General features: G+C 36.9%; 1 protein-coding gene and 1 pseudogene across 7 annotated transcripts in view; one reads left to right on the forward strand and one right to left on the reverse strand.

Moving 5' to 3' along the window:
- ALMS1 (ALMS1 centrosome and basal body associated protein) overlaps positions 1-20,856 on the reverse strand; it is a 216,706-nt gene that overhangs the window by 41,216 nt on the left and 154,634 nt on the right. For all 7 annotated transcript variants that reach the window (XR_010405594.1, XR_010405592.1, XR_010405593.1 and 4 more), the window contains 3 exons: positions 20,447-20,617; positions 17,439-17,576; positions 13,643-13,813 (listed from right to left, as the gene is read on the reverse strand). Coding sequence is in view for 4 of the 7 variants with exons in the window: in XM_064572311.1 (XP_064428381.1) it covers positions 13,643-13,813; positions 17,439-17,576; positions 20,447-20,617 (480 nt within the window). In the remaining 3 variants the exon portion in view is untranslated. The remainder of the gene's footprint in view (positions 1-13,642; positions 13,814-17,438; positions 17,577-20,446; positions 20,618-20,856) is intronic.
- LOC135361824 (aurora kinase A-like) lies at positions 14,000-15,758 on the forward strand (annotated as a pseudogene).

The following is a 20,856-nucleotide window of genomic DNA, read 5'->3' on the forward strand; positions in this document are numbered from 1 at the left end:
ATTACAATATGTGCTCTCTATCTTTTTTCCTTTCAATTCAATCTTGTTGATAAAACAGAGAGAGGTACTGTTAACCTTATTTCAGCTAAGAAACCTGAGATTTCATTTTCATCATCAGTAATTAAACAGGTGGGATTAAAAAAAAACTCTTCATGTGTCTTAGAGGCTTTTAAAATTCCCTTCTCTGAACCATCTTCACATTTCCCCCCAATTTTTTTTATTGTGGTAAAATACACCTAACATAAAATTTACCATCTTCGGGCGCCTGGGTGGCTCAGTTGGTTAAGGGACTGCCTTCGGCTCAGGTCATGATCCTGGAGTCCCGGGATCAAGTCCCGCACTGGGCTCCCTGCTCAGCGGGGAGTCTGCTTCTCCCTCTGACCCTCCCCCCCTCATGCTCTCTCTATCTCATTCTCTCTCTCAAATAAATAAATAAAATCTTTAAAAAAAATTTTACCATATTCATCTTCAGTTTTTGGCAGTCATTATTCTAATGTCAAAACAGGCATTTTTAGATATAAGAACATCTTACAATTATAAATCCTAACTGTAAACACTAATATACACATTTCTGGAGTTCCAAGTCACGTGTAGAAACAAAGATATATACATGCAACAAAGTAACATTTGTGACTATGGGATCCTTTTTGCCCACACTATAGATTACTGGCTACCAGAATTTTCATTACTCTCAGAATCCCTAAGACATTTCCCCACACTACAATAAGATACATGGATCTGCTTTTATACCTAAAGTATAAAGACTCTCAAACCTCCCAACAAACAAAAGTCCAGGACCAGATAGCTTCACTGGTAAATTCTACCAACATTTAAAGAATACAAAATCTTCTCAAAGTCTTCCAAAAACTACAAGAGGAGGGAACACTTCCAAACTCATTTTATGAAGCCACTATTACCCTGACAAGGATACTACAAGAAAAGAAAGTTACAAGCCAATATCCTTAATGAACACAGGAGCAAAAATCCTCAACAAAATATTAGCATATATATAAAAAGGATCATACATCATGATCAAGTGGGATTTACTGCAGGGATTCAAGGATGGTTTAACATCCACAATTCAATCAATGTGATATACCAAATTAACAAAATGAAGGACAAAAATCATATATCATCTCAACAGATGAAGAAAAAGTATTTGAGAAAATTCAATATCCACTCATGACAAAAACTCTCAACAAAATAGGTACAGAAGGAATGTACCTCAACGTAATGCAGGTCATATATGACAAGACCATAGCTGACATCACACTCAATGGTAAAAAACTGAAAGCCTTTCCTTTAAGATCAGGAACAAGACAAGGCTACCTACTCTTGCCACTTTTATTCAACGTACTACTGGAAGTCCTGGCCAGAGTAATTAGGCAAGAAAAAGGTGGGGGGGGGGAGGGGAGGCATTCATTCCTGTCTTCTTCCAATCTGTTCTTCAAACAGTAATCTTCAAAAATGTAAATTGGACCTATCATTTTCTATTTAACAACTTTCTCTTACTCTTAGAACAAAACTCAAACTCCTTAACGAGGTGTACATGTACCTCACTATGCATTACTCTCCTCCTTGATAATTATATTCTAATTATGCTGGCCTTTCCCCTTGTTTCATTAAGCAGCATAAGCAAAGGCATAAAAGTGGGAAAGCATTAAAGCAAATAGTTGAGTGTAAACATTCAGTTTATGTGGCTATACAATTTACAAGTAAAGGCAATAGATAAAATAAGGTAGGAAAGGTTACTTGGGACCAACAGAACAGAGAGCCCAGAAATAAATCCACCCATATATCGTCAACTGATCTTCAATAAGAGTGCTCAGAATACCCAGAAGGGAAAGAACAGGCTCTTGAACAAATCGTGTTAGATAGGCAAAATCTAACAAATCGTTTTCCATAGGCAAAAGAATGAAATGGACCCTTACCTTACACCATACACAAAAATCAACTCAAGGGGTACCTGGGTGGCTCAGCTGGTTAGGTATCTGCCATCAGCTAGGGTCATGACCTCAGGGTTTTGGGATCGAGTCCTGTGTCGGGCTCCCTGCTCAGCAGAGAGCCTGCTTCTCCCTTTCCCTCTGCCTGCCGCTCTGCCTACTTGTGCTATCTCTCTGTCAAATAAATAAATTTTAAAAAAATCTTAAAAAAAAAAAAAGAACGAATGAACGGTAGGTAGGTAGATAGATATTTGGGGACAAATTATGTGGAGCCTGGAACACTAGCCTGAAGACTTTAACTTTATTCTTAATGGAAATTAAGAGCCACTATACCATTTTGAGCAGAGTAACATGATTATGGCTGTATTTCAGGAAGGGTATGATTATGGCTGTATTTCAGGAAGGATACCACAGGAACAGGATAAAAGAAGCAAAATTTCAAAGGGCCAGATAGAATACATTAAAAAATAAAGCAAAAATATGGAGTGCCTGGGTGGCTCAGTTGGTTAAGTGACCAACTCTTGATTTCGGCTCAGGTCATGATCTTGTCTCAGGTCGTGATCTCAGGGTTGTGAGATCCAGCCATGCATCGGGCTCGCACTCAGCAAGGAGTCTGCTTGAGATCCTCTCTCCCTCTCTTTCTGCCCCTCCCCCCCAGCTCATGCTCACTCTCGCGCTCTCTCTCAAATAATAAATCTTAAAAAAAAAAAAAAAAGCAAAAGTAAAAGAATGAGGAAACAGATAACATTACTGTAACATATATTTGTTTTCTAATATCAGTATTTTTAATCAACACAGTCCCACTGACTGGGGGATGAAGTAAAATATATAGTAAAGAGTAGAAAATGAGCAAGCTGAGTTCACTGAGTATAATGGACTCAATGAATAATGAGGCTAGATAATCCTATCTCAAGGCACCTTTTTTTTTTTTTTTTTAAAGCTTCAGTGTGGGGCTTGAACTCATGACCTTGAGATCAAGACCTGAGCTGAGATCAAGAGTCATATGCTTAACCAACTGAGCCACCCAGGAACCCCTCATGGCACTTCTTTAAGAGTAAAGGTCAAATCAGTTGAGGTGGTTATCTACTTCTGATAATGCATTAGTTTTATACATAGTACTTGCAAAATTCCCCCCAAATATATCCAAATATATTAAAAATATGATTTACCACTTTTTAAAAATTAAAGTTAAACATGCTCATTGTAAAATATTCAAATAATGCAGAGAATTTAAGGTGAAAAAGGTCTCCCTGCTATTCCTAGGCCCCCTGGCCCAGTTTCCAGTAATAACAACTATTAAGCAGGTTTTGTATATCCATTCAGATAAAATCCTGCTAAGTAATGCAAAAATATTTGTCCAATAAAAAAAATATTTTATGTATATGCAAACATTTTATACTAACTGATTTGACATACCATAATTTAACTAGATATTTAGGTTGTTTCCAATTGTTTACTCTTCTGAAGAATGCTGCAGTTTCCCCATACCCCAACAATACTTTTTATTGGCATCAAATTTTTTCATCTGTACTAAAGGGCTTAAAGAAAAGTATTTTCTTTCTAAGTATTATTTCATATCTTTAATGGCCATTTGTATTTCTTTTACCATAAAATTCCTGCTCATGTCCTTTGATTGTTTTTCTGTTAGACTGTCTTTGATTTATAAAAAGTTCTTTGCATATTAAGAAAATTAGCTCCCTTTTCTCAATATCAGTTTAAAATTGTTTTCCTACTTTCCACTTATAAATTGACTTTGCATATGGTATTTTTTTCACCATACAGAAACTTAAATTTAAAAAGGTAGACAAATTTATCAAATCCTTACCTTTATGACTTTTAGATTTTGTCACCTCACCTTATTAATAATAATCCATACCTTCATCTAGAACTTTTATGATCTCATGCACTTAAACACTTACATCTCTGATATATATGAATTTTGGTAAAAGAAGGTAGGACTCCAACTTAAGTCTGTACTTCACGTCCCTAAATGCTACGTAAGCATCTTGGCATGATTTGTTGAATAATCCATCTATTCCAAACTGATGTGAAATGGCACTTTTATCATAGAGTAGATTCTCGCTGTTTTTAAGTTTATTTCCATTAATGAGCCCACTCTCAGTCTCTTGCCCCAATAGCATCCTTTTAACTATTACTGTTCTATAGTTCAGTTTAATACCTTGTATGGCTAAACCCTACACCATCTCCATCATCTTTTTTCAGACTCTTTCTGGTAAAGAGGAACTTTATTTTGTAAAAATAAAAAAATTCCAATCCTACCAAAAAGCTGCAAAATAGTATAATGAACCTACATATATTTCTCTTAGATTCACCAATTACTAACATTTTGCTACAGTGGCTTTATCTTTCACAACCATAAACATATATGTACATATATTATTAATATTTTATCTGAACCACCAGGGAATAAGTTATAAGCATCATGTCTTATTCACTCTGCCTTTTCACATACTATAGGATGTATACCCTAGAAAGAAAGGTAGTCTCTTACATACCATTATCAAACACATCTAATTTAACATTGACATGATACTACTGTGAAGTTTATGTTCAAATTTCAGCAATTTTCCCCAAACTGTCCTTTGTAGTAATTTTTCCCCTTGGGCTAGAGTCCAATCTAGGATCATGACTACGTTTAGCTGCCATGTCTCTTTAGTATCCTTTAACCTAGAATAGTTTCTCAGCTTTTGTCCTTCATGACACCTACATATTTAAAGAGGACAGACCAGTTATTTGTAGAATGTCCTTCAATTTGAGTTTCTGTAAGTTTCACTGTGATTCATGTTACGCATTTTGAACAGTTCTATAGGAGTAATGTGTCCTCCTAAGTACATCACATGTGAAGTACTTAACTTCAGCGTGTCCTATTACTGGTGGATGTTAATTTTGATGTCCGAAGTTCTCTACTGTAAAGGTTAACTTTTTCGGAGATTAATGAGCAATGTGGGAAGATACTGTGGGATATTTTGAGGCTGAATAAATATCCTTCTCCCCCATAAATTTTCACTCACTGGTTTTATCATCCACTGATGATTCTTGCTTAAATCTATTATTACTATGAGGGTTAGAGTATGGAGATTTTCCAACTCTATTTTCCCTCCTATGTTTAGTTGGCATTGTACTATAAAGAGGAGCCTCCCCTTTTCTTATCTATCTAATCAATGAATCTTATCTATCTGTTTTAAAATCAGTATGATTGCATGAATTTTTTATTTATATTATTTTTTATTATGTTTAGTTAGCCAACATATAGTACATCATTAGTTTTAGATGTAGTGTTCAATGATTCATTAGTTGTGTATAACACCCAGTGTTCATCACAACATGCATGAGTTGTTTTATGCATGAGTTTTTTCAAATAAACCTTTTGATTTAGAATAGTTTAGTCTCAGAAAAACTGTGAAGATAGTACAAATACTTTCCTATACTTCATTCCCAGTTTCTTCTATTATTAACACCTTACATCAATATAGTACATTACACTTAATGAACCAATAAAGATGCATTATTATTAACCAAAGTCTACACTCTATCTGATTTCCTTAGTTTATACCTATATTCTTTTGTGTTCCAGGATCCCATACAGAAATACTGCATTACATTTAGTTATCATATCTCCTTAGGTTATTCTGGTCTGTGACAGTTCCCCCAGATTTTTCTTGTTTTTCATGACCCTGACAGTTTCTTCCTTTTTTTTTTTTAAGATTTTATTTACTTATTTGCTAGAGAGTGTGCATGAGAGAACGAGTGAGAGGGAGTACAAGCAGGCTCCCTGCTGAGCAAGGAGCCCAATGCAGGACTCAATCCCAGGACCCTGGGATTATGACCTGAACTGAAGGCAGCCACTTAACCGACGGAGCCACCCAGGTTTCCCATGGTCCTGACAGTTCTGAGAAGTACTGATCAAATACTTTGTAGAATGTTCATTTGGGTTTTTGATGTTTTTCTCACGACTAGACTGGCGTTATAGGTTTTGGGGAGGAAGACTTTAAAGTGCCATTCTCATCACATATTAAGGGTAGATACCATCAGCATGACTTATCACTGTTGGTGTTAACTTTGACTACCTGGCTGAGGTTCCCGTCAGCGTTCTTTACTATAAACTCACTCTCTTTCCCCTTCCTATACTAAACTCTTTAGAAGGAAGTTACTACGAGCAATCTACTCTTAAAGAGTAAGGAGTTATGCTCTGTCTCCTTAAGGGTAGAGTGTCTATATACTCTATACATACTCATACATTTGGAATTCTGCACAGAATTGTCTATTTGCTCCCATTAATTTATTTAATCATTTATTTATATCAATATGGACTCATGGATATTTACACTTTGGTTATAATTCAATACTACTATATTGCTCAACTTGCTGTAACTTTGGTCACTGGGAGCCCTTTTACTTGGCCCTTGTGTCCCTTTAACATACTTATCATTGTAAGGTTTTCTCTTTACTTTCAGCACTACAAGATGCTTCTGGCTCATCTATATTTCTTGATCCAACCATAGAATCAGCCATTTTTCCCAGGAGCCCTGAAAATATGTCTTTGTGGGTCTCATTTCTCCTTTTTATTTTTTATGCCTTTTCACTCATGGTGCCTACGAGTTTGGTATTTGGGGGAATATTTTGAGGTCTCACTTGAAATTTCTTTAGAGAGATGTGCATCTGCTTCAGCCTTCAGGCATAGGAGTTGGCACTACCAAGCTACAGCTATTTTATTTAATTTATTTATTTTGTTTTAAAGATTTTATTTATTTATTTGACAGAGAGAGACAGTGAGAGAGGGAACACAAGCAGGGGGAGTGGGAGAGGGAGAAGCAGGCTTCCCGCAGAGCGGGGAGCCCAATGTGGGGCTCGATCCCAGGACCCTGGGACCATGACCTGAGCCGAAGGCAGACGCCTAACTGACTGAGCCAGCTAGGTGCCCCACTACAGCTATTTTAAATAAAATTCTGGCCTGGAGAATTTTCAGATAACATGTAGTTCACTGCACTAATAGATTGTACCAGTGCAAAATTCACAACTATAAACCCCTGTGAGAGTTGGTCTGTAGTTATAAATTTCAGGATAAATTTGCCACTGCCTTCTTTCCCCAAACTCATTACCAAGGTTGAGACAGGCGAATTTCCTTTCTTTATTCTTTTGCACGGATGTGTTTATTTCTTATTTATCCTATTACTTAGATTGCAGCCTACTGGAAACCCAAGCAGGACTTTTTCACTATGGGTGTGCCCTTAGTTCTGTATTTTGTTCCCAACTTCATGTAGACATTAAAAATAAATCCCAGGGCAACCCTCTCGGGTCCCCTCCCTCTTTGGGCGCTTTGTAAACTTTACTATCACTCAATAAACTGCTTTGCTGCTCATCACAAAATAAGAGAAAAAAAAAGAAAGAAAGAAAGAAAGAAAATCCCAGATCTACAGAATTCAGCTGAAACCCTTAAGGTGACAGTCTGCTTTAGTGCTTAATTATCTCTATGGTGGGTTCCTGCTTTCACTCTTATTTTTGGGACCTGAAGATGCTTAACTGTCATGTCAACTCTGATAAGTGTTAGAAGATAGTTTTGAGGGATGCCTGGGTGGTTCAGTGGGTTAAGCCTCTGCCTTCAGCTCAGGTCATGATCCCCGGGTCCTGGGATCGAATCCTACATCAGGCTCCTTGCTCAGCAGGGAGCCTGCTTCTGCCTGCCACTCCCCCTGCTTGTGCTCTCTCTCTGACAAATAAATAAAATCTGAGAAAGGAGTCTGATGCAGGGCTTGATCCCATGACCCCTAGGTCTCGACCTGAACAGAAACCAAGAGTTGGACACTTAACCAACTGAGCCACCCAGGCGCCCCAGATACAGCTAAATCTTAAGAAGAAAATTTATGGTTGTAAATGCCTATAACAATAAAGCAGAAAGATCTCAGATAAAAACCCTAAACTTCCACCTTAAGCATTAGAAAAAGAGCATACTAAAACTTAAGCAAACAGAAGGAAGGAAATTATAAAGATCAGAGTGGAAACTAATGATAGATAGATAGATAGGTTTTGATAGAAAAAATGTATCTAGAATACATAAATAACTATTAGAACTCAATAAAAAGACAACTCTATTAATTATAGTATATATATTATATACTATACATATATATACTATATATAGTATCTAATATATATAAATAGTAACAACTTTATAATAAATATATATATAATATATAGTAAATAAATACATATACTATATATATATAGTATATACTATATACTATATATATATATGTAGTATATAGTATAATAACTCAAATAAAAACCACGCCAGGTTCTGAATAGATATTTCTCAAAGGAAGATGTACAATTGACCAATAAGCACACAAAAAGATGTTCAACATCATTAGTCATGAGGGAAATGCAAATCAAGAGCAAAATGAGATACCAGTTGATACCCACTAGAATAGGTACAATCAAAAAGTCAGGGGGCACTTGGGTGGCACAGTCAGTTAAGCATCAACTCTTGGTTTTGTCTCAGGGTCGTGGGATCAAGCCCCGCGTCAGGCTCCGTGCTCAGCTTGAGATTTTCTTTCCCTCTCCCTCTGCCCTTCCTCCCCACACTTGCTCTCTCTCTCTCAGATAAATAAATCAATCTTTGAGAAAGTCAGATAATAAGACATGTTACTGAGGTTGTTGAGACCCTGGAATCCTCATATACTGCTAGTGCGAATGTAAAATAATGCAGCAACTTTGGCAAACAGTCTGAGAGTTCCTAGAATGATTAAATTTTTTTTTTAAGATTTTTTTTTTTAATTTATTTATTTGACAGAGAGATAGCACAAGTAGGCAGAGCGGTAGGCAGAGGGAAAGGGAGAAGCAGGCTCTCTGCTGAGCAGGGAGCCCGATGCGGGGCTCGATCCCAGGACCCTGGGATCATGACCTGAGCCAAAGGCAGCCGCTTAACTGACTGAGCCACCCAGGCGCCCCTTGAATGCTTAAATTGAAAGGTATCGTATAACCCAGCAATTCTACTCCTAGGTATATACCCAAGAGAAATGAAAACATATGTCCACACAAAAACTTGTATATGAATATTTATATGGAATCATTATTTATCATAGTCAAAAGGTAGAAACAACCCAAATGTCCATTTTATGGGCAAATGGATAAAATGTGGCATATACATACAATGGAATATTATTTAGTCATTAAAATGAATAAAATATTGATATGTGTTATAACTTATATGAACCTGAAAACATCATGCTGAGTTAAAAGAAGCCAGTCACAAAAGTCTACATTTTATATGATTCCATATTAATTAATTATTGTATTAAGGTCCAGAATAGAGAAATCTATAGAGACAAAGGAGATCAGGGGACAGTGATGAGGGGGTAGGAGGGGTAATAGCTAAGGGTAGAAGGTTTGTTTTTGAGGTGATGAAAACATTCAAAAATCAACTGTGTTGATGGCTGCACATACCTATGAATAGGGTAAAAACCACTGAATTGTACACTTTAAACGGGTGAATTGTATAGTATGTGCATTATATATCAATAAAGCTCTTTAGAAATGTTCTATGGGCATCTTAAAAGTTTTATATAAAGATTTTTTAAAGCATACAAACATTTATACATATCTATTAGATCACCCTCATTACTTGTATTCCCAGATATATTTTTAACTAGCTTTTTATAAAAAATTTCATTTCTATGATCTCTCATGACATAAGCATGGGTATTCAACCTCTCTACTATTATTCTGTATTGTCCATTTCTCCTTGAAGGTTCTCTAGAGTTTTGTTAGTTTATAGTGTGTTCTGCATTCCTCCCATCCCAAAGCAAAGTTCCCTCTCCCCACTTAAGAATGTTTTCATTTTCATTTTATATATATTTTTATGCTAATTCATGGTTGAAGACGTATGTGTTATAGCCTCATTGTGGATTGCAAATCAGTATAAAAATATTCCTCCTTGATTCCTACAACACTTTGGGTGTCTATATTAATATCATTTTTCCAAATTTCTTTCTGATATGTCTCTAGTTTTCTAAAAGGAAACCATTCTGAGTCACTTTGTTTTTAAGGTGTCTGCTATATAGCATGGAACTGAGTTTGTTTTTTAACCTGAGTTTTATTTTTTAATTGATGAATTTATTCCATAAATATATGTAGTGTTGTTTTGTTTTATTTTTTCTTTCTAGCAGGCTCCACACCCAGCGGGGAGCCCAATGTGCGGCTCAGATTCTCAACTGTGAGATCAAGCCCTGAGCTGAGATCAAGGGTCGGAGGCTTAACCGACTGAGCTGCCCAAGCACGCCAATGTTTATATAGTCTTATATGTTTTCCATTCTCTATTTTATGTATTTTTTCCTTTTCAGATTTTATTTATTTATTTGAGAGAGAGAGAGAGGGAGAACGAGCAGGGGGAGGGGAAGAGGGAGCAGATTCTCCACTGAGCAGGGAGCCAGATTTGAGGCCTGATCCCAGGTCCCTGGCATCAGGACCTGAACGGAAGGCAGACGCTTATCTGACTGAGCCACCCAGGCACCCGGTATTTTTTCTTTTGTTACAAATCTACTTTTTTCATTTCTCTTCCTTTTACTCTCCTGTTACTCCTACCATTTTTCTAAATATTTTAGACATTTTATAGTTTAATTCTTTTAGAAATAACTTATAATTTTAAATACTACAACTTACACATGTATTTCTTGATTTACCAACTTCAAAGATGAAAATAGCTCACTTATACTTCTTTTAGCCTGCCTTTCTTCTGCCTGTCTCCTTGCTGATTTTTTTGTTTTTTTGCCTTGCTTTTTCTGTGTGGATGCCTGTACAATGTGCTCTTTTTCTTTAAAGTTCAGTACTACCACCAACATATGTCTGGGTGTTGATTAGTACATACAAATTTTCCCCTAGGACTGGGGTAGGTCCTTTTAAATTGCAGGTTCAGTTTTCCTTATTTATGTTATTATTTTTTGCTATCTTCTTTAGAGACACTAACAGTTATCACTGTGTTAGATCTCCACTGTCATTCTTCAAATTATTTTTTCTAATGGCTTTCATCTCCTTTTTCTGTTACAATTCTTTTCCTTCATTTTGTTCTCTGATCCCCTGAATCTCTTTACCTCTTGTTATTATCTAAACTTTATTTAATACATTTCATGTCTTCTATAATTATTCATAGTTTAAAACATTTAGGAAAAAATTTGTTTTCTAGAACATGCTTTTACAGATTGTAGTCCCACCTTTCTTTTCCAAACTATGTCTCCTATGCTACTCACTGCAGAGTTGCAATTTTGTTTTTTCATCTTATACATTTTTTTTTATTGTGGTAAAAAACATACAACATTAAATTTACCATCTAACCATTTTTAAGTATACAGTTCAGTAGTGTTAAGTATATTCACATTGTTGTGCCACAGAACTCTAGAACTTCATCTTGCAACATTAAACACCATATCCATTAAACACCAATTCTGCCTCCACCCTTTCTACCAGCCCTGTGCAAATACTTTTCTATATTATGTTTCTGTAATTCGGACTACTTTAGATACTTCACATATGTGAAATATACAGTATCGTCCTTTTGTGACTGGCTTATTTCACTGAGCACAATGTCCGTGAGTTCATCTATGTTGTAGCATGTGATAGGACTGCCTTCATTTTTAAGGTTAGATAATATTCTATTGGATGTAGGTACCACATTTTCTTTTTTTTTTAATTAATTTTTTTAAGATTTTATTTATTTGTTTGATAGAGAGAGAGTGCAAGTAAGTAAGGGGAGCAGCAGAGGGAGAGGGAGGAGCAGGCTCTCCTCTGAGCAGGGAGCCTGATGCGGGACTCGATCCCAGGACCCTGGGATCATGACCTGAGCCGAAGGCAGACCCTTAACCAACTGAGCCACCCAGGCGCCCCAGTACCACATTTTCTTTATCCATTCATCTGTTGATGGATACATGGGTTGTTTCCATAACTTGATTAATTGTAAGTAATACTGTGATGAACATAAGTATGCAGATATCTCTGAGATGTTGCTTTGAATTATTTTGGATATATACCCAGATGTGGGATTGCTGAATCATGGTAATTCTATTTCTAATTCTTTGAGGGAACCTTGATACTATTTTCCATAATGGCTGCAACATTTTATATTCACACCAACAGTGCACAAGGGTTCCAATTTCTCTGCATTGCTGGGACAATAGTTACTTTCTGTTCTTTTTGTTAACATCCTAATGGGTGTGGAGTGGTATCTCATTGTGGTTTGTGATTTCCATTTCTCTGGTGATTAGTGATTTCAAGCATTTTTTAATATGCTTGTTGGCTAGTCATATATCTTCTTAGGAAAACTGTCTATTCAAGTACTTTGCCCATTTTTAAATTGGGTTTCTTTGTTGTTGAATTATAATAGTTCCATGTATAGTCTGGATATTAACCAGTTACCATGATTTGCAAATATTTTCTCCCCATTCCCTAGGCTGCCTTTTCACCCGGTTGTGTCTTTTAATGCAGTTTTTTAACTGAGTAGTATAATTTATTTATTTTTGCTTTTGTTGCCTGTGCTTCTGTGTCATATCCAAGAAATCTTTGCCAAATCAAATGTCATGAAGCTTTTCCCTTGTTTTCTTCTAAAAGTTTTTTAATTTAGCTCTTATATTTGGATCTTTGATCCATTCTGAGTTAATTTTTGTGTATGGTAAAAAGTAAGGGTTCAACTTCATTCCTTTGCATGTGGATATCCAGTTTTCTAACACCATTTGTTGAAGTGTACTTTCTCCACTGTGTAGTCTTGGTACCTTGTGGAAAATCATTTATCTTATAATCATATATCTTATTTTACATATCTTATATCTTATATATCATATATCTTATATATCTTATAATCATATATCTTATTTTATCTATTGATCTTGATGTGAGCATCTGCATCTGGGCTATTTTCAAAATACAATATGGATAGATCAGCTCTTTGACTTCTTTCTTTCCTTATCTAGGTATGTTCTATCTTCCTCTAGAGGTAAAGTCTGACAGCTAGGTAGTAATGACTTATGTTCTATATGTTCTTTTACGTTAGAAATAGGGGGCCATGGGTAAACATGGCCTTTTACTTGGCTTTTACTATTATTTTTTAAAAGTTTGTATTGAGGCTCTGTCTGTCTTTATCACGGTCTTCTGCAATGCCTTCAGATTTTAGGCTTTCCCCTGTTTCAGTACTGAGACATGATATTTCTATTATTATCAGCCTTAGGTATTTATTTGTAATCCTGTTTCTAAGTTCACAGTATCTTTTCCCAGAGGTAATAATTATTTTACATAATGAAGTGATTTGCATGAGAAAGAAAAAAAAAGAAGAAAAAGAAAAATGGATCTCTATTTAAATTGTGAGGCAATGTTATTATCAGAATAAAATGGGGAGCACCTGGGTGGATCAGTCAGTTGAGTATCCGACTCTTGATTTTGGCGTGGGTCATGATCTCAGGGTTCTGGGATTGAGCCCCACACTGGGCTCCACGCTCAGTGGGGAATCTGCTTGAGGATTCTCTCTCTCCCTCTCCCTCTGCCCCTCCCACTGCTCATGCTTTCTCTCTCTCAAATAAATAAATCTCAAAAAAAAGAAGAATAAAATGGAAACACACAAACACAGGCCTTGTCTCTTTCTCACTCTCTGTCACTCCCCTTGTACTCCCCACCTCACCCCCCTGCCCCAATCCCATTACCTGCAATATCTATCTGCAAGGATTCTTTTTCTTTTGTCCAGGATTCCTTAGGAACTGTCCTCTTACTATGGATCTCCTCTTTCTGTTTAATGGCTTTAGTGTCTGGTAGACTTTCAGTCTTTAGGTCTTGTAGTCGAGCTGAGTGCTCTGCATCAGCAGCACCACTGGAACCTAAGAGAGGTAAATTAACACAGTATCCAGACAAGAAGTTGACAAAAAAATATTTTAAAATACCTCTCAAGCATCTAATATGTGAAAGGCACTATTACTGGTATTGAAGAAAAAAAATAAAAAGACCATTTAGAAATGTGTTTAGAAACTATTAATCCATACTGGAGTTAAAAAATATACAAAAACATGGGGTGCCTGGGTGGCTCAGGCATGGTTGGTTAAGCATCCAACTCTTGATTTCGGCTCAGGTCATGATCTCAGGGTCGTGGGACTGAGCCCTGCCATCAGGCTCCGTGCTCAGCAGGGGAGTCTGCTTAAAGATTCCCTCCCTCTGTCCCTCCCCCAATCTCATGTGCATGCACTCTCTCTCTCTCTCTCTCTAAAATAAATAAAAGATATACATAAACAGATGTCATACAAAATAAAAGAATTACTGCATAAGAGTAAGAAATGTATGTACTCAAAAAGGGAGAAACTACTTCGAGCTAGGAGGATCATGAAAGAATTCTAGAGTAAAATAACAACTGATTTGGGTGTTAGAAGATAGCTAACCTGGGATACACACTGATTCAGAAAGAGAAAGGTATTTTAGGCAAAGGTAACTACATATGAAAACAAGAAAGTCAGGAAAGCAACTGAACATCTAAGAAATAGAGCAAGTATATTGTTTATTTGAATATAGAATTTATAAGGAAAAGAGGTATCTAAAAAGTTGTTTGGGAGCTGATTTTACTATTCTGAAAGACTGTACTAAAAGAGTTTAGATTTTATTCTTTTTTTTTTTTTTTAAGATTTTATTTATTTATTTGACAGAGACAGAGATAGCAAGAGCAGGAACACAAGCAGCAGGAGTGGGAGAGGGAGAAGCAGGCTTCCCCTCGAGGAGGGAGCCCGATGTGGGACTCGATCCCAGGACCCTGGGATCATGACCTGAGCCGAAGGCAGATGCTTAACGACTGAGCCACCCAGGCGCCCTAGATTTTATTCTTAAGGGCAATAAAAACTTTCTGATTGTGAGATTAACAGGATCTGTTACTAGAACATTCATTAAGCAACAGAAAAAAAGGGGGGTAAAATTTTGAAATGTTGCCCAGAATATAACATAACTTATGAGAACAAGCAATACACAAAAAAAGAGAAGTGGCTAATTATGCTCCAAAATGTTTCTATTTATAATACTGGCAGAGACTACCAGCTGTCCTCTGAAATCCATTTTCCTTTCCTCTAAAATAAAACCCTGACAATAGAGTGGACAGGTTGAGGGGATCTTGTGTCCTTCAAATTCCTCCAAGTGCATTCCTTCAGGAGCACAAAAGCTCGTTTCCAGTCATTAACTAGTTCAGAATCTGAAACAGAAGCAACTACAGGCAACCAGTGTCCCTAGTCCTATCCCTAGGTCCCTGAATAATACCCCCAAGAGCAGCCCTAGCTATCGACCCTTGGAAATAATTCTGAAAAAGGAACTCATGTCAAAACAGTAAAATGAAGAATCTAAACAACAACAACAACAATAAAAAACAATGGGCTTTGGGAAGATTTTGATTTAGTGGCCTGCTGGGTAAAAGAAATTTTGATAATGTTTATTTGGGGAGAGAAAAACAAAGCAAGTGTATCCTAGCTCTTAAAGTATTACTTAAAACTCAACTGGAGAAAATAAGAGGTAAGGATCAGCTGAGAAGAGAGGCAGAAATCGAATCCCACCTTAGACATCCAAATATTTTCAGACTGTATGGTTACTTCTATGATGCTACTAGTTTACCTAATTCTAGAACAGGCACCCCTTGGATCTGTCTATGGAGAACGTCACAAACAGTCAGTCTGATGAGCAGAGGACTGCTACTCTTCTATAACAGGACTGGCAAATGCCCTGTCTTACTGTCATTCAAAGAGAGTTATTCATGGAGACATTAAGCCAGAGAATCTTTCAATCTTAGGAACCTTGTAGGGAGGGGTGCCTGGCTGGCTCAGTTGGTAGAGCATGTGACTCTTGATCTCAAGGTTGTAAGTTCCAGCTGCATACTGGGTATAGAGATGCCTTAAAAAAATAAAATCTTAAAAACAACAACAACAACAAAACCTTGCAGGGAGAGAAATCCCTGAGCCAGGGCTGCTGTATAATCTGTCAGGAACAGACTACTGACATTTATCTTACTGCTGCCTGCCTGCAATCCAGAGCACTACAGAGTTGTTTTCTTGTTTGTTTGTTTTACTGAGCAGGTAGTACTCCGGTCTCCCTACTCAGAAAGTTTCACTTCAGTAAACATGACAATCTGAAATGAAAGAAGCCACAAGACTCCTGCTGACTTCACTGGTTTCATAATCTGGAGACAAGGTTCAATTGCAGCCACCCCACAGCTTCTTCTGAGTAAGGTGTCCTTGTGGAAGATGAAGCTGGGGTTCAACTGGGGGGACAGTGACCACTTTGCTCCAACTTGATCACTTAAAGAGCCATGCTATAACCTTCCAAGTAACTAAGGGTGTGTGTTACCTACTGGATGGCCAAGCCTGGTAAAGCTGTCAGAATGAACATGTGATTCTTTCTTTCACATGCGAAAATGAAGATTTTTGTATTAAAAAAAAAAAATTAGAACCTTGACTTCACTGGGCATATGGTTACCAGAATAAAGATTATATTTCCCAGCCTCCTGGCAACACAGCTTGGTATGAATGTGTGACTTAAGTCCGGCCAATAGAATGGAAGGGGAATGGTACACGTAACATTTGAGAAGTATTTAAAGAAGGAATATACTTTTTTCTTTCCCTTTCTTCCTTTCTGCTGGCTAGAATACAGGACTGATGGCTAATGCAGGAGAATGGAGGCTAAAAATGTTGGAGCAACAGGAGAGAAAGAGCTTTGTTCCTTGATACAGTGGAGTCCACATCTGGATTTTTACAAGAAAGAGAAATAATTTCCTGTCTTCTTTAAGCCAATGTTACTTTGTTTTTGTTTTTATCTCTCAGAGCCAAAACAAATCCTAACTTTAACACACTATTATAGTCATTTTTAATCAGCATAATCCCACTGAAGTAAATTAACTGGATACGTACTTAAGAAGTAAACAAGCTGAATTTCTAGAGAAAAAGGTTTATGTACAACAATAGTATTAAAGAGAGAGCATCTTGTGGAACTGCATTTTTTATCAGTAAAGTCCATTATGTGAATTTCTTTTTTTTTTTTTTTAAAGATTATTTATTTATTTATTTGAGAGAGAGAATGAGATAGAGCGAGAGCATGAGAGAGGGGAGGGTCAGAGGGAGAAGCGGACTCCCTGCTGAGCAGGGAGCCCGATGCGGGACTCGATCCCAGGACTCCAGGATCATGACCTGAGCCGAAGGCAGTCGCTTAACCAACTGAGCCACCCAGGTGCCCCATTATGTGAATTTCTGGTAATGAGATTAACTTGTGTACTATAGTCACAAAGTTGTCCAGAAATGTCTTAAGAGCTTTAAAAATGTTAATTTTACCTGCCAATCTATACCAAAAAATTGCAGCTAATACTCTATTTCACATATGAGCAAGACAGAGAAGGGTTGAAGACAGTAAGGGAACAGAGAATACTTTTCTGTTTATACTCATTTTAGAAGGCCCGAAGAAAATAATACACAGATAATCCAGTTCAGTTACCTTCAGTGGTTTTCTGCAAGGATTCTTTTTCTTCAGGTTGGGCAGCCTTAGTCACTGCCTTTTTATTGTAGATCTCCTTTTTCTGGTTTTTATCTGAGACGTCTTCATCCCCAATGATGGAAACTTGAACTTGGGCATCTGGAATAATGACATCATGTAATTCCATAGAGAAGGAAAAGACAATAAACACAAAAGGCAAGTAAACCACCCCCCAAAAAAAGTCCAAACAAAACCCCAAACCTCTTTATATATTAAGAAAAAAAAGTATCTCCTAAGCCCCATCACAGCTTTTAAGTTGTGACAGTTATGGTGGGTTTACAACATAAATTGAAAAGCTTTTCCTATTTTTCTGTGTACAATAATGGTTTAAATAAAATACCACTTTATTTTTAAATTTAAATTCAATTAATTAACATAGAATGTATTACTGGTTTCAGAGGTACAGGCCTGTGATTCATCAGTATTATATAATATCCAGTGCTCATTATATCACATGCCCTCCTTAATGCCCATCATCCAATTATCCCAACCCTCCCTCCACCACCCCCTCAAGCAACCCTCAGTCTATTTCCTACGATTAAGAGTCTCTTATGGTTTATCTCCTTCTCTGGTTTTGTCTTGTTTTATTTTTTCCTCTCTTCCCCTATGATCCTCTGTTTTGTTTCTTAAATTCCACATATGAGTGAGATCATGTGATAATTGTCTTTCTCTGATTGACTTATTTTGCTTAGCATAATACCATCTAGTTCCATCCACGTCGTTGCAAATGGCAAGATTTCATTTTTTGATGGCTGAGTAATATTCCATTCTCTATATATACCACATCTTCCTTATGCATTCATCTACTGATGGACAACTGGGCTCTTTCCATAGTTTGGCTATTGTGGATATTGCTTCTATAAACATTGGGGTGCAGGTGCCCCTTCAGATCACTACATTTGTGTCTTTGGGGTAAATACCCAGTAGTGTAATTGCTGAGTCGTAGGGTAGCTCTATTTTCAACTTTCTGAGGAACCTCTATACTGTTTTCCAGAGTGGCTGCACCAGCTTGCATTCCCACCAACAGTATAGGAGGGTTCCCCTTTCTCCACATCCTCACCAACATCTGTCGTTTCCTAACTTGTTAATTTTAGCCTAAAATACCACTTTCAATGAAATCTGTTCTTTACCAGTTTGACACAACAGTTAAAAAAAATCAATTGTCTTTTTCAAAGTATAAAAGTGGATTTGAACAACTCTTTTGAGTTCTTAGGTTTATTCAAAGTTTTTGTCACGTATTGAGCCAATTTTGATATTTCACATCATCCTAGAAAAGTATCTGTACCATCTAGATTTTATATATAGTACTCTTACGATTTTTAAAAACCTCCTGAAATTATACCCTTTTAAAATGGCTTAATATTTTCTATTTTCTTTCTGTTTTTCTTGGTCATACTTGCTAAAGATTTATCTACCTTATTGTTTTTTTTTTGTCTTATTTTTTTTTAAAGATTTTATTTATTTATTTGACAGAGAGAGAGACAGCGAGAGAGGGAACACAAGCAGGGGGAGTGGGAGAGGGAGAAGCAGGCTTTCTGCGGAGCCGAGAGCCCGATGCGGGGCTCAACCCAGGACCCTGGGATCACAACCTGAGCTGAAGGCAGACGCTTAACGACTGAGTCCCCCAGGCGCCCCTATTGTTTTTTTTTTTTTTTTAAATCAGCTCTTTTCTTTCTTATTATATGAGAAAACTCAAGTGTAAAATATGTTACTAAATATATTAAAAATCACCAATAAAACAACTAGGATAACAATAATGGTTATGTTTTTACAATGGGTCAAAAAGAGGTTCAGCTCATCACTAAGTATGAATATTTTTCAACAAAGAAATCAGAAAAGCGATAGAGATTAGTAAAGACATAATGTGTCTACCAAAGAGTTTAAGAAATAAAACATTACAGATATGATTCCCTGTGTAAAACCTCAGAGATGCCATTCTCTGTCTTTAGGGTAGCAACCTTTATGCTGAATTTAGAGTTTATCAATTTCAAGGATGTTTCTGAATTTTTTTACTTTATTGCATGTATTAATCAACAGTATGCACCCAGACTAGAACATAGAGCTATACTATGTTTAAAAATTGCCCTGGGATCAGCAGTACCTATTTAGCTAATAGCTATGCACAGGATTAAAAACAGTAAATGGAATAAAGCAACACAGGGAATTATACATGTAGAATTTTCAGTGGCCACTGGAGTCTCCATTTAATAAATACAACCATGTATCAACTAGGGAAGTATAATGTCAGGGATGCAGAGGAAAAAAATCAAGTAGGTCTTTAAAGATTAAAAAGTTTCATAAAAGAGTGGGGCCTATATCTGGGGATAGGGTTGAAAACTCAAATACCCACAGTGGCGAGACAGATAAGGTGGACAAATGAAGCAGACTGGCTCTGAGAAGTGAGGGGACTTGAAGCAAACACGAGAATGTACATCTTCTCTGCAGGGAACAGCCAAGCATCAGGGGCAGGTGATTACTGCCATGGGGGAATGCAAGCTGAGTGTAACCAGATATTCTTATTTTTAAAATTTAAAAATTTTAAAAATCTTATTTTTAAATGTTGGCAGCAAAATGAAAAGAAACTTTAGAACACTATGTGAGCCATATACTTTCTTGCAAAATCCAATCTATGAAAATACTAGTTTGTACCATTAGATAAATTCATGAAGCAACTTTAATCCAGATTTCCTATGTTTCTAAAACATACCCGATTAGATAATATTTCACTTCAAAAGTTGCAGTATATTTTATTTCCCATAGTGAAAATAAAATTAATAGGTTTAAGAAATCTGTGAAGCATTTTAAAAGATTTTGTAACTATTTTACCTTCTTGTTTATACCCAATAAAACAGCTAATAGAAAAGTTTGTATAACACCAGAAATAAGATAAAGACTGGACAATATTCTCATTTAGGATAACCCGGGGGAAAAAAAAAAGGCCATAAAATATACAAAGCCAATTCAGTTACCTGCATTATCTTTCTGAGGGGGTTTTCCCCCCATTGGCAAGGTTGGCTTAGCCACCACCCTCTTACTGTAGATCCCCTCTTTATGTTTAATGTTATCAGTGACTGGTAGGTCATCATCCCTCGTGCCTAGCACCTCCGCCGGGAAGTCTGGAGCAATGGCATCATTGGATCCTACAGAAAAGTGGGAAAGTAGTACAATTAACACAAATGTAGACATGAAGTTGAAGAAAGACAAAAAAATTTACCTGTTAAACTGCTTCTATTAAAAAGGCACTGCAGGACGTGAGGGCGATCTGGCTGCAACATCTGTCACCCCATTGATCGCCAGGGTTGATTCGGCTGATCTGGCTGGCTAGGCGGGTGTCCCCTTCCTCCCTCACCGCTCCATGTGCATCCCTCCCAAAGCTGCG

The sequence above is a fragment of the Mirounga angustirostris genome, unplaced genomic scaffold, assembly GCF_029215605.1.
Source record: "Mirounga angustirostris isolate CCGP_5_RB_7025 unplaced genomic scaffold, mMirAng1.0.hap1 SCAF_10, whole genome shotgun sequence".
NCBI lineage: Eukaryota > Metazoa > Chordata > Mammalia > Carnivora > Phocidae > Mirounga > Mirounga angustirostris.